General features: G+C 47.7%; 1 protein-coding gene across 1 annotated transcript; it reads right to left on the bottom strand.

Moving 5' to 3' along the window:
- Positions 1-9,119: 9,119 nt before the first annotated feature.
- On the bottom strand, positions 9,120-16,769 carry PRDM13 (PR/SET domain 13). Its single transcript, XM_044924340.2, has 4 exons — positions 16,562-16,769; positions 14,925-15,056; positions 14,515-14,635; positions 9,120-10,966 (listed from the first exon to the last, which is right to left on the bottom strand). The coding sequence occupies exons 1-4, from the start codon at positions 16,742-16,744 to the stop codon at positions 9,258-9,260; spliced, it is 2,145 nt and encodes a 714-aa protein (XP_044780275.2). The 5' UTR covers positions 16,745-16,769; the 3' UTR covers positions 9,120-9,257.
- Between the last annotated feature and the right edge of the window lie 3,740 nt (positions 16,770-20,509).

Raw genomic sequence — 20,509 nt, 5'->3', positions numbered from 1 at the left:
GCAGCTGGAGACCATCTGAACCATCCTGCGACCCCAGCCAGTACAATGCCCGGCATGTAGCAGGCCCTCAGTGCTTCAACACAGTGTCCAGAAGACTGAGAAATTCAAAGAGCATTTAATCAATTAGTTCTTGAATTCTTGCTGAATATCTAAGTATTGTACCAGGGATATTATAAATGCAAATAACATATTTCATGTGTAATATGTGCAGTTGACAAAATAACTAAGTGACCAAAAAGTCCCACAGACTATCTGCTGTGGAAATTCAAGGAGGAAAAGACCACCTTGGGCGGGGACAGTCAGAGAAAACTACAGAGAACAGGAGAGATTTTAAATGAGGGCTGAAAGATGAATGAGGCTCAGAAAGCAAAGCCACAGAGCAATCATCTAAGTCTAATGTTTGAGGAAATGTCTAAGCTGAGGACCATGGCAAGCGATGAGAGTCAAAGCTGAGAAGATGCTCTTCTTCCTCTTGATCTTGTAAATTCATCTTTGTAAGTTCAGCCATTCCTTTATCTAGGTGCAAGATGCCAGATTTAAGTTTTATTCCCAAGCACTTAGCCTTCCAATGATGAGCATCTCAGAACTCTTCAGATTACATCCCAGGACAGAAAATCATGGAAATGTTTCTATATAAATTAAAAACCTAGAGACTGTTAGATCATGAAATACATAATAATGATAAAATGTCAGAAACATGTGCAACCCCAGGTAATGAATTCAATGACTATCCTAAGGTCACAGAGGTCTTCCTACAAAATACATGTCATTCTGTTTACATCAAACACAGAAAACTCATTTACAAGTGAATGTCATTTTTATCTTTGTTCCATGGCCAAGTACATCTCATTTGCATTCATTTGTTTCCTTGCTGGAGTGCCTGCCACTGTTCCACAGCTGGTACGGGTTGTGCTCTGTACCTGCTACTTACCATAGACCCACACTCCAATCACCCAGTTACAGATCTGAGTCATAATCCCAAAGCTGGTTCTGCATAAGGTATTTTTAAGTAATACATATCATAGGGAAATCAAAACTTTATGTAGTATAGATAGAAAAGAACTTTAAAGATTCAAATACATGCACCCACAAACATATGCTTCCATGTTAGACTAGGATTAGGATCTCCCTGTTGCCTGGCCTAAAGAATAACAGTCCTATAGCTGAGTCTCCCTAAGGATTCTTTGCCAAGTTCCCAAGAGAACACAAGAATGGAGTGGAGGCCCCATTTTTATCTCCCTTTGCACAATATGGTCAAGAGGTAAAAGTGCTCTGAGTTTTCTAACCACAAAGAAAGGGAACAAGCTGAGCAGCCAGCCAGTCATCCATATCCTAGTGGTTGGTCTGGTTCAGATACTATCCTGGCCATCTCAGTCTTCACTGACGGCCTCCCCACTATAATCAGAGTAGTGACACCTTCTGAAAAATAATCTGGTCCCACCTACAGAATCACTTAGTACAAGTTATTCATTGAATCATTCTTTATAGAAAACAACCCATTTGTCCATCAACAGAACAACGGTTAAATAATCTATGTATGTTTACACTCTAGAATACTATACAGAATGAGGAATCTCTCTTTGGACTGTTATGGAACTACATCCAGAGTATATTCTTAGAGGAAAAAAAAATCCAAAAGGTACATGGGAAAAAACTCCAGCTTAAGAAAGGGAGGAAAATAAAAATACATCCATTTTGGGGTGTTTATACTTATAAAATAAACACCGGAAGTATACAAGAAACTAAAATAAATGTTTACGTAGTAAAGATCCAGAGTTTGTACCTTCTGAAACTCACAGGCTTTCTTTTTTTGGTCGGGGGACTACTTTAAAAAAGACAAAATTAGATACAAGTCTTAGAACAAGCTTGCTCCAGGGAGCTTCATAATAAATCTTCCCCTGAAATGACTTCTAGAACTGGAGTGTACAGAAATGAGGGAGGACTAAGAGGTCTAAATATAAACCTATTTATACCTATTTATCTTTGAACATGTGAACATATTATCCATTTAAAAAGCAAAATTAACATTTTAAAAAATACCTATATCCAGGCTTCAGTCATTCAAAGTCTCACTCCTTCTTCACCTCCTTCATTATTTCCCAATCTTCTTGTTCTAGTTTGGCTTCATTGTGCTGCCTTGCATCTACTGAGATTCTGCCTCAGCCTGGCCCTTTCCAGATGGTAACGTACCTGGCATTCTATTTTGATTGTGTCCTTGTGTTTCTCTCTTTCTGATCACCCTCGGTTCTACCATCAGTAGAGCAGCTTCAAGGCAGCCCAGTTCCACCCCTGCACCCTGCATGGTGGCCCAGACTCCCAAGAATGCAGCCTGCTACTCATGAAAAGAGTTTGAAAATTGACTGAACTACACCACAGGTGATCAGTCCCAAGGGATGCTATGACACTGGGGGAAAATTTTAGGTATTTACTCAGGAATTGGGTGCTTCTCTGGCAGTACACAGTTTGTCCTGAAATATTCAACAGAATAAACTACCATATCTTCCTTTTTAGGGTCCTCAGGATAACAGGTGGGCCACTTTACACTCATCCCTAGACACACGTCTTTGTGTTTAATAAGACAAAGTCAGGCTAGACTAAACTGAGCCCAGACTTATATTTACCAAAATTCAAATAATTTCAAGTATATAATGAGGCAAAGATGGTCACTAACTTAACTCTGGTTCCAGCTTAAAAAGTCTAGGAACCATTGTTCTTTCAGTCCACCTCATCATTGTCCTGTAAAACATTCACTTGATCCAGTTATAAAGTATTCAGACTGAATTTCTGAACACTTCCTATGGCAGATGATAGTGTTTTAAAGAGGATATATAGTATGTTAAGAGTCAGGCTTGGATTTGACAAGCCTAGGAATGAATTCTGGGACTATTTCTAGCTGGCTAGCTGGCTGAGCAACATAAACTTCATTTCCCTTATCTGTAAAGTAGGTTGTTACAAAGATTAGATGAGACAGTGAAGATTTAATAAACTGAGTTATGTCCCAAAAATACAATCAAGGCAAAGCTAATTTTTTTATCACTTAATAAGAATATTGGCCAGTATGTGTAACAGGATGCTCCAAACTATCAAGTTACATCAATATCAGTAATACACACATTGATTTTGGAAACAAACCTAAGATGCAATATATATACAAGCACCTATAGATGCAAAGTTAGTACCCTGAATTCATGCTGAATTCACATTTCAGCATGTTAGCTTTAAATAATTAAGAAAGCCTACCCTATGAATCCCCTCATGGATTTTCTTTTCTCTGTGTCTTCTTGGTTGTTAGGGCCTTTCTTTCTCCAGCTTTCTGAAAATCACAAATAAACTTATAAAATACGACATCCTGTATTGACTCATTTCTCATTGGACTGACTTTTAGCATACCTGAAAGCATTTTGTTGCTCACAGATGTGTTCTGCTATGGTTCAATGCACTCAAGTTAAGCTTAAACCTGACCTGGTCATGTCTCATTTTACCTTAAGGTGATAATTCAGGAATCAACTGCTCAGTGTCAAGTAGAGAATCTTATCTTTCTGCCTGTTGTCAGGGATATTAAAAAAAAAAAAGATTAAAAATTATCTTTGACCTTCACCATGTTTTTATGTAAAGCCATCTGCTATTGCATCTCTCCTAACTGTATCTCCTGTCACATAAGACATTTCCACCTAAGGCTTTCTACTCAAATCACTGGAATTGAGTGCCTCCCATTCAAATACAACTTGCCATGGAACATTGGATCTTATATCATTCTCTACTTAAACTAACCTCCAGGAACATTACTGTACTGCCAACATCAAAAATAGGAAATAGTATAGGAAACCATCTCCTACAATACTGAATTATGCACAAGTGTATGTGGATACCAAAAAGAGAGAGAGAATGTTCATGATATTTAGATATTGACTATATTTTATTTTTAATAAAGTTTCCTCTATGTGAAAACGTTCCTTTCAATCTATTTCATTCGAATCACCAAAAAAAAAAAAACCCTCTTTTATGCTATCACATATTCTTTAACCAATTTGTGCTTTAATTTTTATTTACATGAAACGCTTAAAACGGAAATCATTAAAACATATTAAAATAAAATCGGTGTCTTTAAAAGGTTTACACGCATACACAGAATCCACCCCCTCTTGATCCCTTTTTGAAGGGCCCTCGTATCGTTTGCAAGCCAAAGGCATTGACAAGTTGTCTGTCGTACAACGGTTACACCTAATTTGAATTAAACTACAGTCGCAGATGACAGAAGCGCTCCTTTCATCTTTTGTAGGAAGGTCACCCAGCGCAGAACGAGCGCCACGCTCCTTCTGGAACTAAACACGTTGGCCCCGCCGTCTGTTGAGTCCTCCCTTCACAACCCACACCTGGGTGGCCAAGGGTCACGTCTGACCTCCCAATGGCGCCAACGCCTCTGCACTCTTCCCTTTGAGGAAGCAGCAGATGGCAAGGGCGCGCAGCGCTGGTGCCGCAGCTCTCAGCCATGGCGGGCCAGAACCACCGAAACAAGGACTAGTCCGGCGCCTGGAACTCTCTAGGTCGCCTGCTGGATGCCACGGGGGTGCCTCGTCTCTCTGGCTTCCGGGCACTCGGAATGTACACCGAAACGTGGCGAGACTCCCACACTTCTGCCCGGAACCCAGCCCAGGAAACCCTCGTTTCCAGGGAAAACTAAGCTGCAAGCAACACACACGCAGAATGACGCCTCGACACTCACCCAAGTGATACGGGCACTCGGCCTGGGGTTCTCGCGAGGCAGCCCCTACCCCGAGCTTCGTGCACGACCAGCCCGCCACCAATAGCGACCCCTGTTCCAAGGGATGAGCCAATGGGAGCGCTCGAACTCAACGGGAGTAGCCAATCACCGCCCTCTCGGCTCTGGAACCCCGCAGCCAGTTCTACTACTGTTCCTCCAGCTCCCCGGAACTGCAGTTCTAAACTGGAAGTCCACCGCCGTCCACCTTCCTCCATCAGAGTCTGCTGCTGCTGCTGCTAAGTCGCTTCAGTCGTGCCCGACTCTGTGCGACCCCATAGACGGCAGCCCACCAGGCTCCCCCGTCCCTGGGATTCTCCAGGCAAGAACACTGGAGTGGGTTGCCATTTCCTTCTCCTCCATCAGAGTCTAGTCAGTAAATAAACTTTCCCTAGAGTAGAGCCTTAGGAAGTTGCAGCTCTTGCTGTATGCTCCGTATAGGCAGGACCTCATCTTTTGTGCATTCTTCTGCTAAAATTCATGGCTCACCTCAAGCACAGCCAAGCTTTCCAAAAATTAATGAAAACTGATGAGCATTCTTCTTCCCGTTCACGTAACCGCTATGAACCATTTAAACCGGTGTCTGAATTCAAAATAGAAAGATAAATTAATAAGGAGCTTGAAGAAATTTCTCTTCAGCAAAAGTGTGAAAGGCCTTTATTTACTGAAGTTGGCAAGAGTTTGTCTGGTGCTAGAAGTGAACCCAAGAGAGCGAGTGCCCTGCAGAAAAATGCTGATGAAAGGGCGTCTCCCCTTATCTCGTTCGTTGATGTCTTCGAAATGAAACCACGAAGAGTTGTTGCTGCTGCTGCTGCTAAGTCACTTCAGTCGTGTCCGACTCTGTGCAACCCCATTAGATGGCTAGAGGTTTGTAAATACTGTTTGAGAGCTCACTGCGTGTCAGCCTTGATTCTAAAAGCAGTCTACCTGAATTAACTCTCATTCAGTCTTCACAACGACTTTACTGCTTATTGCAATCTGTTTTACAGATGAGGAAATTGAGAAAGATTGGCCCAAGATGTCAAGCAAGTGAGAAACGGCGGCAAGCCTACAACCTATGTATGGATGATTTATTCAGTTAGCAAAACATTTTAATGTCCAAATTAACTAGGCCTAAACAACCCAGAGTCTTTCACTTCTAAGAGGTATGAATTCTCCTGTTTTAAAAAATCTTTTGGTACAAAACATTCAGTTAAAATCTCAGAAACTTCCAGTGTCCTTAGTGTAATTTTCACAGTTAGCTGCAGTCATCAGGATGAGGATTGAAGGTTGGGGTGGTGAGTGAGAGTGGAGAGAAAGAGATACAAGACTGAAAGAAGTAACCTGAGAAACACTAAGACGACTGAGCCACTTAAAATTAGTAGTGTCTTTACTGATTGGATGTCACCAATTTGATTTCATCATTAAAATAAATAATTGCATTAATTATGTATGATAGTATGCACACATATGGACAAATACATAGGTTATCTGAGGTAACCTATGGAGAATTACGAATGATCTATGATTAAGAGTTTTTTTAATCTATGTTCAATTTTCATTTTTATATTGGAATTTATTTTAATAACATCAATTAATAAAGAGGAAAGTGGAAGCCTGGAAATTGTTTTATTAAATATTTATCCATTCTAAAATGTGTTTCCTTTCCAAACTGTATTTTTTTTTAAGGCTATTTCACACAGAACAAGTTGTAGAACTTAGTAAAGAGCTAGGTAATTGGTGAAGGAAACATGGCTTTTATAGCAGATAAAACTTCCTATGTCTCAAATCTGGGCAACCTTTCTCAATTTCCTTGAGGACTTACACAACCTGATTTCAGAAAATTTTCCAGTATTTCTGTAAAAGTGTGGATTTAGTTTTAAGCTTTGCTTCAAAGGGCAGGACCACTAAGTAGGCAGTGATAAGCAGATGAACTAGCAGATGCTTGGGTTCACTTCCAGTTCTGTGTGGCAGGGCCATCACTAAACCTGGTAGCTCTGCAGAAAAGAAAGAATTTGCAAATGGCATAAGAATCCTCAATAAATAGTAGTATCATTGCCACCATATGTAAATGTTAATCCACGCATTTTTTTTTTTGTTCCTCTTTGGGCTTTCTTTTTTTACAAAGCAAAACATTTTCAGGTCAGCTGACACTTAAGTGAAAGTGTGAAACTTAAGTGAAAATCACTTAAGTGAAAGTCACTTAAGCTGACACTTAAGTGAAAGTTCAGTGTGTCTGACTCTTTGTGATCTCATGGCCTATACAGACTATGGCATTCTCTAGGCCAGAATACTGGAGTGGGTAGCCTTTCCCTTCTCCAGGGGATCTTCCCAACCCAGGGATTGAACCCAGGTGTCCCACATTGTGGCAGATTCTATACCATCTGAGCCATAAGGGAAACCCAAGAATATTGGAGTGGGTAGCCTATCCCTTCTCCAGCAGATCTTTTTGACCCAGGGATTGAATCAGGGTTTCCTGCATTGCAGGCAGATTCTTTACCAACTGAGCTATCAGGGAAGCCCAGCTAACACTAAAAAAAAGCCTATAATTCCAAGCATAAATTTTCCCATAGAAGAAATTTTTTTTGCTGATCACAACCCACAGAACTTATATGCCCTTCATCTCCCAGCCATGCCTCCTGCTGTGATGGGTTAGAAAAAGTCCCTGCCAGCCACCCAGTGATTGAGGCTGTGTTCCCAAATGGAAGACTGCAGGTTGAAGACTGCCAAAGTACTAGGATGCAGAAAATAAAGCACATTTTTAACTGAGTTAAATCATCAAGGTCATATCCAAGACCCTTTGGTGACCCACTAGAATTTTCCTGCCAATCTCAAGGAGGAGTGCTGCAGACCGGGGCTCTTAGGGTACCTACCCTTAGCCAAGGGGTGTAACTAATCCTCCTCTTCCTACATAACTGCAGTGAAACCCCAGAGAGCATGTGGAGAAAGGAATGGGAGGTAGGGGAGAAGGTGTTTTCCAGTTTTAGCCCACAAAATTATATTCTTTATGATATCCTTCCATTAGTTAGCATTAATTTTGTATACCCATAAATAAAGTCACTGCTCCTAAGTTTTCCTAATTATGGGCCTCCCAGTAGTGACCTTGAAGAGTATTATTGCCTCTTCTGTAAAATGGGACCCATTCAGACAGCAGGAGATTGTTGAAAGATGTACTTCAGGTAGGGGGAACCTGGGAACCTACATAAAACAAATAGATCAGCCCTTCTAATAAAATAGATCCTTCTTTAATATTTGTTGAATGAATATGAAAATGTACGAATCATAAAAGCACTATTCAAGTTTCCTTTTTTTGCTTTCCTTTTTTTGCTTTTGAGGTTCTGTCAAAATGGTACATAACAAAAAATAGTGATTCTAGGGTTGCACAGTTCTTTTTGATGAGGAATATTGTGTGTGGGTGTGTTTTTTTCTTGAAGGTCATTAGCTTCTTTCCATAAAGATGAAAACACAGCATGATTAACAATGGTTTCAGCAAACAATTATTTTGCCTGCTATCTGGGAGCCTGTGAAATGCACGTATTGAAAATGATGTTTCCCTATTATAACAGTACTTAAAATTTATTTCATGAATAATCAAAGTATTCATGTCCCCTGATTTACTGTATTATGGAGTCGCCTCAAAAGCCACTTTCAAATTAAATTATTTCATTAAAAGATCTGCTGAACCTGCCAAGTGAACAAACTCTTGTTTTTAATATTTATTTTTATTAAAGATTGCACAAACTGGAACCAAGACCAAAATACTGAATCCACTTTACATCATTCATTATAAAACAACATACATCACATTTGTTCTCTACCAAATAGGGCATTTTCTTTAAAATTATATATTGCGTGCTCTCAAGACTCATGCTTTAGATATTTTACATTTGTCATCATTCTCTTATAAATAATTGCAACTTGACCAATTTGTACACCTGCTACCACTATATATTCATTGCGTCAAGGCGGAGTCTTTGACACGAAAACAGATGAGATGGAAACAAGTGTATGGATGTCACATCTACCGAATTGCGGCTACTATTTTGCCTATGCAGTGAAATGCTAATGTAAAATACACACAGAAAAACGTCGTTTCAAAAGGCACAATTTTCTTCACAAAAAAGAACAATTTAAAAATACGCGGCAGTTAAAATCGACGCCCTCGAGGGCGCTGTGGCTTCCCATTCATGTGATCTTAAACCTGGAGAGCCAACCACCTGGGTTGGCGAAAGGGTAGCCTGTTCGCGGTGCTCAGGGGCCTGGAGTGTGCTGGAACCCGCCGCCCTGGGGAATGCTCGGAAGGCAAAATTTCTTTAAGACGCCTCTAAACCTTTGCTCAGACTTTCAGCTTCTGACCTGGGACCGCTCACTGTTCCAAATCTGGAGGGCGACCAAAACCAAACCGGTTTTGTCCGCCGGGTCTTTCTCACCATCAGCAGCTCCTCTTCTCCCACAGCAGAACCCCCTCTTCTCTCTGTCCACGCCCCCACACTCCCCGCCTTCCCTGAAAGACTCGTTACTATTCGCGCTCGCCACCGCCCCCGGCCTCGGGGTCGCTCTGGTCGTCGGTGAAGCAGACGTCCACGTCGCTGTCGTTGTCGCTCTTGGGCTCTCCCGGCTCCGGGAGGTAGTGAGGCTCGGGGCCCGGGCCGTCGGACGCCTTGGGGAGCAGGTTCTGGCCGGGGTGGCGAGACTTGACGTGGCGCTCCAGGTCCCGGCGGCGCACCAGCACCTTGCCGCAGAACTCGCAGCGGTAGGGCGTGTTGCCCTCGGCATGCAGCCGGATGTGCTTGTTGAGATTGCTGGGGTCGCCGAAGGGCCGCAGGCACACCTTGCACTTGAGCGGCTTGTAGCCCGTGTGCGTCCGCATGTGGATCTTGAGCCCGTACTTGCGCGAGTACAGCTTGCCGCAGTAGAGGCACAGGTGACCCGTCTTGGGCTTGCCCGCGCCGCTGCCGCCCCCGCTGCCGCCTCCCCCGGCGCCGCCCGCCGCCACGACGGCCGGGGGCAGCGTCCCCGCGTCCAGGCGGCCGCGGCCTTTCCCGGCTGCCATCTCCGACAACTGCTGCGTGTGCATGGCGATCTCTCGGTCAATGCTAGCCAGGGAGCCCAGCTCGGCCGGGTTCAGAGCGGCCGCCGCCGCGGGCCCACTAAAGTAAGAGATGGACTCCGGATACTTGAGCAGCCCGCCGAAGTGCAGTTTGAGCGGGTAATAAGCGGCGGCGGCTGGTGAGCCGTACAGGAGCTCCCCGTTGTAGACGGTAAAGGCCGGCATGACGGCCGGCAGGTGGCTGCACTCGCCACCCGGGTAGCCTTTGAGGCCGCCCGCGTCGAGGGGTGGCAGCGAGCAGCGTTCGAGGGGCAGCTGCGCGTAACGCACTCCTGGCACGTCGGCGGCGGCGGGCGGGGCGCGCTCCACGTGCTTGAAGGCGGACGCCTCTTCCGGGGGCCCGGGGAGCAGAGGGAAGCCGCGCAGAGCCCCAGAGCAGGGCAGGCCAGGAGGCGGCGGCGGGTCCCCCGCGAGTAGGCACTTGGGATGGTGATGGTGGTGCGCATGGTGGTGATGGTGGTGGCCAGCGCCGCCAGCCGCCGGGTTTTCCCCGCTTCTCGGGTGTCCGCCTGCCCGTCCCCCGCCCAGCAGCCTGCTTAAAGCCAGGCCGGCCCCGGGTTTGCCGCCGCCCTCGTCCCGGTAGGGGTCGCCGTGCGCGGCGGCGGCTGCCCTGGCCAAGCCAGCAGGCTTGAAAGCCGAGCGCACGCCCGGGTAGAAAGCGAGGCCGCCGCCCCCCGCTGGGGAACCGCCCACGATGCCAAGGAAGTGGCCGTGTCCTCGGGCGGGACCACTCATGTCCAGAGCGCGGTCCGGCTGCTCCTTTCCCTTCTTGGACGGCCCCCACTTGGCCAGGGTCGGTGACGTGGCGGAGGGCGCGGAGGAGGCCTCGCGCTTGATGCTCTCCCGCGCTCCGCAAGCCTGAGGGACCGGTGGGACCTGCGGGTGCGGTCGAAGAGTGCTCGCCGGGGCGGCCGCAGCGAAATCTGATGCCGGGGGTTTCGGGGAAAGGCGGAGGCCATCCGCGGCCGGGGCAGCGCCTTGGCGAGCCGCGTGCTCGTGGTGCAGGTAGGTGCGGCCCCCGCCGCTGCTGAGCACGCAGTGGAAACGTAGATGTGCTTTAAGGCTGTTGGGATATCTAAACGTCCTCCAGCAGTACCAGCAAATGTAGCGCTCCTCCCCTGGGCGACAAACAGTGAAAAGGAGACCCGGTGAGAAGCAAACAAGCGAGAGAAAGAAAGCGCCAGCGCGCCCAAGGCAGAGCCCAGGTTTTGACCAGCGGTATGGGGTGAAGCATAAGTATTCTTGGGTACCGGCGAATAAGTGAGTTCGGTAGCCCCATTGTAGCAAGGACTCCGAGAAGCCCCCAAAGGCCAACTTTGTCACCATCTCCATTCTCTGGGACTACTCAGAGACCGAGAGGTGTGACCTGGGCCTTTCCAACGAAGACTTTCTCCGGGCCATCCGAGCATATCTTCATTGGAAGGGCAGTGCTCAGGGAGGCTGGCTTGAAAGAGCCGGGGAAGAGCCGAGAGCAGCTGTTGCTTTAAATCAAGTGTGGGGCTGTGCTGTGCCTGCGCCCATCTGTTGGTGTTTGCAGAATAGGTGGCGTATGTCAAGGAGTTTGGATAAACTGAACAAAGGCCAATCTAATGGTCGTGAGCGCCTCATTACCAGGCGAGACAATATCCTGTATGTATGGGCCATATGTAATCATTCCTTTTCACAGAACAATGTCTTTTATGTCCACTACCCACCCTCCCCAACCCCTCCCAGTCTTAAACACTTTGCTTGAGATTTTCCTGGAGCGTGACCAACTGAAGGACCACATCGGGACTATGATTTGCTATTCTTCAAAATTATTTGCATCTTTATTTCCTCTTTAACCCCATTTAATTTGATGGGAGAAAAGAAAAAGTCTTAGGTCTTCATATTCTAAAAACAGAAGGATTATATGCATTGTCTTGTCATTTGTTCCACCTGGTTATTAATTAACTCTTAGATAGCTGCACAAATCCAAGCTTAGTAAAATTCTTGGAAAATATCAATGTATGTGCGTGTGTGTGTGTGTGTGTGTGTGAGAGAGAGAGAGAGAGAGAATAATATAGATACTCAGCTTTCGATAAGTACACAGTTCTCTGTCAGGGACTACACACATGGGTTTTGGCATCAAACCTCCTTGTGTGTTTAATACTATTAACATTAGTTGTTTAATTTTGCTAGGGTCTGGGAACACAGTCAAAAGACATGTGTATTAAACAGATTTTGATCACATGGTAGAAGTTAATTTTCACTTTAAAACGTCATGTTATATCGCTTCCGAGAAAGCAAGCTTGCAGTGGGGTTTCTTCTTAAATGTTGTGGTTGATTGATAATACTTGGTTTATTGATTATTGGTTTATTAATAACCAATTATTATTTGATAATAATTGGTTGATTGAAGGGAAGGATGTCCATAAGAAAGAAGTTAGTTGAGCCACAAGAAAGTATACAAAGTAAACATCAGTTTCATTAAATGTAATGGGAAAGTTAAATTTTTCCTCCTTGCACACCAGCAGCTTAAACTTCTGAAACATTACTACAGAAACAACAATGGGAGAAATTTTCAGATATGCCTCTCTTCATGTATTTCACTCCTGAATCTGGATAAAGCAAGTCATCCTTCTTTCCAGATAACTAAGGTGGAAGTTCAAGGAGCAGATTATTCTAGCTGAAGTTAAGGTAGAACAGAAAGAAAACGGAGAAAGGAAGACGATTTGCCTATGTGACCTATCCTCATTGTTTATGGAAAACAGATAAAAATCATTCCAATGATTTCAATGATAAAAATCATGTCTGTTGTACTGAACAGCCATGTAAAATAAATCTTCATAGAGAAGGAAGACTTTCTCAGTTCTCTTGGTGGGTGTGTTGATTTAATATCTTAAGTAACCTCCTTTCTGCTAAGTTCAGAACCTCCCTCTCATCACCCCTTTTTAAAGAGGGCATTTTCCGAGGCTACCCCAAAGTGACTCAGCTCTGTTCCTAAAACAAAGAGTATTTTCCTTAATCTTACTATGGAATTGAAACCCACTAGGGTTAGCCAATATTGGAAGAATTGCAGCCGTCTCTACTTATTTCTTCCTCTTTTCAGGGTTTAAGCCAATGTATGTTTTGTGTTTCATTATGTGTTTTTAGTTTATCCTAATGAGCTGACATGTTCTCTTGATTCTGAAATCCAACCTGTGCCAAACATATCAACACACCTTGTAAGTGATTTTGCCTCCTCTCTCAGATGCATCTCCAAGGTTATCAAGATTTCAAGCATCTGAAAGCTGGAGAAATCAGGGTTCAAAATAACCTACAGATTCCCCAAAAGGGAAATGGTGTCTGTTCTGACATTTGTGACCATATGATGTTTATAGGCTCTATTGACTGAAATGAAAACATGAGGGCCACCACTCAAACAAATTGCTTTTGTACTATTTAAGAGTGTCTAAGAAAGGGTGTCCTTTGCAAAAATTCCTGGCCCCCAAAGGCCAGTAGTCCTTGGAATTGTTCTATAGTGACAGATTTGAGAGTTCTCCACTATGGGGCTTTTGTCATGTTTCTCTTTTACTGGAAGAAGTTGACAAGAGAATGTTATGTGATAGAAGGAAAAATCTAGGAAAACTTTTATGAATACTGTACATACAGGTCTACCCACAAAATCAATAGAATTAATTTACAGAGGACAAGGATACTCTGAAGTGAAGTGATTCATCATTTTGAATTAATTTCATTCTGTCTTATTCATGAAGTGTTTCTTAAATCCCACACTTGTATTAAGTTCTTTATTTCTAAAGGAATGAGATTAAGCAGGTGATTCAGGAGAATGTGTCAAAATATTTCACAGCATCTGTGATGTTGACTTTAAATATAACTATGTCTTTTAGAATAAATTACAAACTAAAACAACTGGTGAAGAAAAAAGAAAATCACAGAAGCATTGTGCAATAAAAGGGAGTCTGGAAATCTTAACTATTTTAGCACCTTCCAGCTTTTTTCCACAGAAAGTGTTTCTCAGCGTCCTAGAGGAGGTTTGAAAATGTTTCTTTCTTTAGTTACTTGCTGCACTTTAATTTGCATGAATCCGCTGTGGGCTTTGGAAGGGATCAAATAAATCTGAGAAGAAACTGGGATACATCCCAGTTTCGATTTAAGTAGGGAGAGGGAAATGAATAAATACCATTTAAACGGAAGGGCCTCAGTACCTGCCAACTGACCGGCTGTAAGTACCGTAATGCTTCTAAAAAACGCTGTAGAAATCCATTACTCTCCTCCAAACCCGACGAAGAGATCCCCCTCACCTTCTAAAAGCATTCCAGGTTTGAGCTACATTTTTTGGAGCTCATGATGTAGTTATCCTTATAATATGTTAAGGCATCTTTATGGATTCTTAAGTAAGTAAATAATTGTCTCTTTGGGTATGCTATCGGAAAGGGCGACCCGCATGAAATTCATGAGTATTTTTTCCTTGACATCAAGAGCGAGATTACTATGGTCTATTAGCATTTACTGTTGATTTAAAAGCAGTAGTGGTGACGTCGCCTCTGCCCATTCCGACTGGGAGTATGAATTCAGTTTTACACAGAGTAAGAAAAAGGCCTTTCAGGTCTAGGGTTGCCCCCCCACCCCCAAAGACCAGAGGAGGAGGAGGACTGGACTCTCGCCCACCCGCGCTGGCCCTGGAGGCTCTTAGCTGCGGTACCTTTCTCGTCGTGCGTTGGAGTAGCAATGATGGGTATGTCGAACCACTGCGCCAAGGAGTTGGAATACCACACGGTCAGCTCCTCCCCTGGCTGGACGTCTCTCAGTGCCCGATAGAAGATCTGGGACGCAAGGAACAGGACAGCTTGCAGTCATTTCCTGGGTAACTGGTCAAAAAACAACTGAGAGGAAAGATTCCATTCCCAGCCCCGACGCTGTGTGACGCTGGAAAAGCTATTAGACCCCTCTGAACCTTATGTCCCACATTCTTCAAATGGGGAAAATAATAGTATCTACCTTATAGGGTTGTTGGGATGTTTAAACGAGACCTCTAGCTAAAGTGCTTTGCTCTTAACATCAGTGACAGTTTGGTAGATAGAATTGGCGGTGGTGGGGGGAAGCCCACAGTACCTGTCCTCCGGGTAAGTCTGCAATAGCTTCCAGAGTCTGTTCCTGGGGGTTCCTGGCTGCCCGGATTAACCCTATCCACTCCAGGGGGGAGCCCCCCGACTCGTCCACCAGCTCCCCTCTCACCATGCGCACCTGCAACACAAGCAGTGGTCGTTCTCCCCGGTGCCACGGCCGGACCCACAACTGGAGGGAAAGGGGAGCCCCCCACCACCCGACGTAGGAATGGTTGCGTTCGCTTTGGCCAGACCGCCGTGTGCTGCTGGGAGGAGGGTTAAGTCCTTAGGACCCTTGCTTGGGGGAGGGAAGAAGAGGAGAGGCTGGCTAGTATAACAGTTCCCCGTCTTGTTCCACCTTGACAGCGCGAGTGAAAGCATCCCGCCCGAGCGAGTCACATATACCCTGGGCGCACCTCGTACCCAGAAGTTTCTCACCCCGACCCTAGCTCTCCCTCTCGCGGTATTGAGAGCAGTCCTGATGCCAGGCAAGAGACGTTTCACAATCAATCCCAGGACACAGGGCATCCCGGGCCTCCTTTCGTGTCTCCTCATTCCCTCGGCACCGCACCCAAGTGCGGAGATGCCTGCAAGCCCCGCGGCGAAAGTATCTGAACAAAGCGGCCGCGGGCTGACTGGTCATTTAAAAGCAATTAAAGCGCGTTTAAAGCAGAAGGCGTGGTTGGCGACGAGCTAGGCTTTACTCCGCCGGGAAGAGGAAGATTGCGAGAAGAACCAGGTACTGGTCCGGCCGGCGAGCCCCCGAGCAGCGCCTTACAAGAAAGCTGTAGTCCCGGGTCCTCTTCCCAGTTCCCCCTCCCCAAGTCACCGGACTTCTGTCTTCATTCCCGGTCGCAGTTGGCCGACCGTCCCGCTGGGACGCCTCAGGGCGGCCGGGCGGGCGGGAGCCTGTTAGTACTCCTCTCAGGTCAGGGGTCGCGACGCTGTTTGGGACGTCGGAGCTGGCAGGTTGACCCTGAAGCCTCCCATCTGCGATCCTAGCCCCTCCGAGCCCGGCTATAATCGCCGGGCCCAGGTGACCCCTGGGTGGACGTTCCTGGTCCTCGGAACCGGCGTCAGAGCCGCTGCCTGGCGCATCCTCTCTCCACTCGCCCCAAATCCACAAGCAGACATCCGCAGAAGGGAACACCTGGGGAGGTTCTAGGAACTAAGAGTCTCCAAGGATAAAATTTTCGGAGACGATGAGATTAAATTATCTGAAGCTAAATTTAAGCCTCAAATTAGCTTATTGAAGGACAGAAGATTAAAAAAAGAACAAGTCCTCAACGCCTGTGTGTTGTATAAAAGAGAAAAGGCACGTTTGCCAAGAGAGGCTGGATAGGGCGGGGAGGAGGGTTGGGGGGGGTTGCGCCTCTGCGACAGAGACCCTAGCGCTCCGGGGAAATCGGGAGTTCCTAGTGGTCCCAGCACGTAAAGACCCTACTGCACCCCACCCAGGGGCTGTCCCCTCTCAGCCATATCTTCTCCCCTAGCCTGGCCCAAGTCCAGCTCTTGGTTAACGCGACTTGTGGGAAATGATCGGAGTCCCCTTCCACCTGGCAGAATTGGCAGGTAACGGCTCAGTCACCCGTTTCCTCCCCTAACCCTATCCACCCCTTTCCTAGGCTGGAAAGAAAGGGAGACGAACGAGTGGCAGAGAGCGGAGGTCGGACTGGCTAATACCTTTTTCTTGGGCCCGGGTTCCCTGCGATCTGACAGGTACTTGCCCAGCTTGAAGGTTCCGGGCACCGGCCCGAGGCGCAGGCCGGCTGGGATGCAGCAGTCGGCACTCACGCTGGTGGCCGGAGCGCGGGCGGCTCCGTGCATTGCTGCCGCCGCCGCCAGGCAGGCGCTCGGGTGCGCGGGGTCCTCGGCAGGGCGCGAGTGACAGAGCCGGAGCCGCGCACGAGCCGGCGAGCCGCGCCCCGACGTGCGTCCTGCACCCGCAGAGTGACGCGGCCGGGCATGCACTGCGCCTTTTCAATCTGGGCGTGCGCCTTTTGGCACCGCGAGCGGAAGGGCGCGGAGTTTGGTGAGAGAGTTGCGCTGCGGAGCAGCTGCAGAGTCCCACCCGAGAGGGTCACATGGAGTGGTTCCCTCAGCCCCCTGCATAATCGAGGCCTCTGAATGGCTGGCGCACAATGGTCCAGGCGACCTTCCCATTCCTAAAAATCCAATTTGTCAAGGGCGAAGAAAAGGCGCTGGTGAATCAAAGGTCCGGCGGGACCATTAATCCTCAGCATGGGGTATTGTCCTCGAGACAGTTACGATATTTTAAGTGACAAATCCACTGTATAATTTCTCCATAAATTTTACTTCCTTTTATTGTTCGCCGACAAACCAGTTTTGGGAAATAAGTGACTACTTTAAGTCTACTTGGCTGATTCCTTTGAGCCTTGGTCTACTTCAAAGATTTTTAATTCTCTCCCCTTTGGCTTTATTGTAAAGGAGATTAAACAAAGAGATGGGGACTGTTTGGAGGACTTGTTAACTTCTATTGATTTCTGGCGTGTGCCATACAGAAATTAGGCAGGTACTTGATGGGAAAACACCAGAAAATACCTACACTTTTTAAATAACGGCCATATTACCATTTCAGGGGATTGGGTTCAGGCCAGTCGTCTATTTAGAACCACTTTATCGTTCCTTCTGTCCAGTTTGAAGAGTCCGAACTAGTTTTGGGAGACAACGAGAGTTGCACCTTTGCTCCCCGGTGGCCCCCAGGCTTGCACTTTCTCTGGAGAATGGGAAGAGGCCGTGGGACTAGACGTGGGGATCGTGTGCCCTGACTACACCCGAGGATTGAAGAAGGGTTCTGCTGGCTGGGTTTTTAATCATTTCTCCCCTGCAGGCCAAACGAAGACTCAAGCCCTGAACGCTTTTAAGTTTAAAACGAGGACGAATTTCTTGGGGCGAATTTCCGCAGAACCAACAAGCCATACATTTCTTTTAAAGGCACTCTAGCAAAGGTCACAGAAAGAGGCGCGAGGCGGGCGTTGATAACAGTGCATGCGGGCTCAGTCGCTTGGTCGTGTCTGACTCTTTGCAATCCCATGGACCATAGCCCCCAACCCACCCCCGACCCAGGCTCCTCTGTCCATGGAATTCTCCAGGCAAGAATACTGGAGTGGATAGCCATTCACTTCTCTAGGGGATCTTCCTCACCCAGGGATCGAACCCGCCTCTCCTGCATTACTTCGCAGTTCAACCAGAATGCTCCTCCTTTTCTTTTAGAGAAGCCTCCGATTTGTGTGGGGACAATTACCGTATTATTGTCGAACGATAGCCGAGTGATTGAGTTCATTAGATATTTGTGACAGTTCTGCCGGCACCTACGGGGTGCTAATCATCCTGAGCACTGCTCCCCAAACGCAATGCCCAGGAGTCGGTATTCCAAGGAGGAACCTGAGTGACTCTGTACTCCGGCCTGCTGTTGGAGGCCCAACCACTGCGCAGATGCAGGAGGACTCCCTGCTGTCGCCACGCCGAAATCCCCACCTGGCCCTGCTGGCCGAACATGTGTTTCTTAGGGCACTGGTGGGGATAATTGTGATTAACAGCAGCGGCAGGACGCAAGGTGGCGACACCTGTAACTTAGCAGTTCGTCCCACCAGGCCCTACCTGCGGGACCCTTCGTTGGAGATCTGCGTTCGCAGTACTGGACAAGGTCAAGAGACTCAGGCTCGAGCAGTCTGTGCTCCGTCACTCAAGGTTCGAGGAAACTTCGGGAAGTTGCTTCAGAGCCTCAGTCTCGTAATCCGTAAAATGGGAATAATGATGCAGCCTCTTGGTTTCCATTCTGCAATTCACTAGGGTTTATGTGAAGGTCAACAGCAGTGATCTGTAGAGTGAATGAATTTAGGGCGTTCCAAAATTCGCGGCTTGTCTAACAAGGGAATCCAAGCCAAGTCAAGGGTCTTAAGTGTATCACAAGTCGGGAGAGGTGGTGACACACGGATGGCCGCTAGGTGGCACCCCCAAGGCCAGTGTAGACGCTGCAGCTGGGACGGAAAAGAGCCAGTTGGCGGATCCGAGAGACCCTACACTGCGGTTCCTCTATCCCTGCAGCCACACGGTGCCCAGGGCTCCTTTCTAAGGGAACTGCCGCGGATTTTTTATTCTTAACCCTCCAATTGCCCGCTCTTCGGGCCGCGAAGGCTGGCCGCTACAGAGAGGAGGGAGCCTTTGATCCAGCGGCCCATGAATGGCAAAAGTCAGGGGAGGGGAGGAGAAGAGGAAGCGGCTCCGAAGAGTGGAGGGCAATAAATTTAAGCCATGAACATGTCCCTCTAACCTCTGGCCTGGCGACTCCGGGATGACACCCAGTTTAAATTACCAGTACTGTGAGCGGGAAGGGGCGACCGCGGGGCCTGGGTTCGGGGCTCCTCCCCGGCCCTCCTTAATGAGTGAAAAAGCGTGAACGACACGCGAACAATTTTATCAATAGAACCATGTAAAGGCCGACTGTGAGGAAAGTTATTTATTAATATAGCCAATTGTGGCTGGTTCCCAGCCCCGCGAGAAGAAAGGGACTGCGCCAGAGGCATTCAAACCAGCTCGCCCAGTTTTATTCTGTCCTGTGGCTCAGAGTTGAAGTTCCCCAAGTGAAATAAATTGTCCACAAAGGAGGAAAGGAACACATTTTCTTTTATTTTTCCTCCCCTAAAAAGCAAGGGTGAAACCAATCTAATGTGCCCAGTGGAGCAAGATGGGCCGTGAAAGGCTGGGTGTTAAAAGTAAAAGCGGGCTGTGCAGCAAATGGGATGGAAAATTAAATGAAATTAAATAGCTTGAACGGCCGTATTGTCCCTTATTAAAAAGACACATTAATTACATGGTCTCAGCCTTATTCAAAGACAATGTTGAGACTCAATCAAAACATTCCACTCGGCTTTTTTATGGACTGAAAATGGGCGTCCAGAGGCCCCGTTAAAGCGAAATCCCTTCTACGCCGAGGTGCGGGACCAGGCAGGTTTGTGGGCGGCCCCGCTCGCTGCCCACCGCGGAACTGCGCAGCCAACACCTGCGTGCCGGTAACAGGTTGCCCCCAATCAGGCGTGGGCGCCGGAGAGCGGCGGCCCTCCCGCCACGGGACCAGCCCACCCCGAGCCGAGCCCCACCGCGCCGCGGTGCTCTGCCGGGCAGCGCTAGGGGGCAGCCCCGGCCGCGCCTGGTGGCGTCGGAGCGCCGGGCTGGATACGCTGCCCGCGCCGCGCACGTGTAACCCGGCTGCGCTCCGCTTCTAGGGAAAGAGCCCCAGCAAGACTTCGCGCTGAGCTGGGGTCTCCGCGGCTCAAAGCCCTGGTGCCTCAGATCCTAGTGGGGCCCAGTTGGCTACTCCCCGCTCACCGCGGGCCTTGACCTTGAGGGCCCGGGTGTTGGGGAGTCACCAACGCCACCACCCTTTCGGTGCGCAGAGTCCAGAAACCCCGGGATGGAGGGAGGGGAGCGAGGTCCAGGACCTCTGGCGAGACCGCGGGGGAGGCAGAGGCCTGGGGACTCCGCCGAGCTGGGGCCAGAGGTGACCGGGGGCATGCCCCCCGAGGGTGTCCTCACCGGCCGGCCGGGCGGGTCAGTGCGGACCAGCTGCGC

Source organism: Bubalus bubalis, chromosome 10 (assembly GCF_019923935.1).
Source record: "Bubalus bubalis isolate 160015118507 breed Murrah chromosome 10, NDDB_SH_1, whole genome shotgun sequence".
Taxonomy (NCBI): domain Eukaryota; kingdom Metazoa; phylum Chordata; class Mammalia; order Artiodactyla; family Bovidae; genus Bubalus; species Bubalus bubalis.
This window is presented reverse-complemented; position numbering and strand designations above follow the sequence as displayed.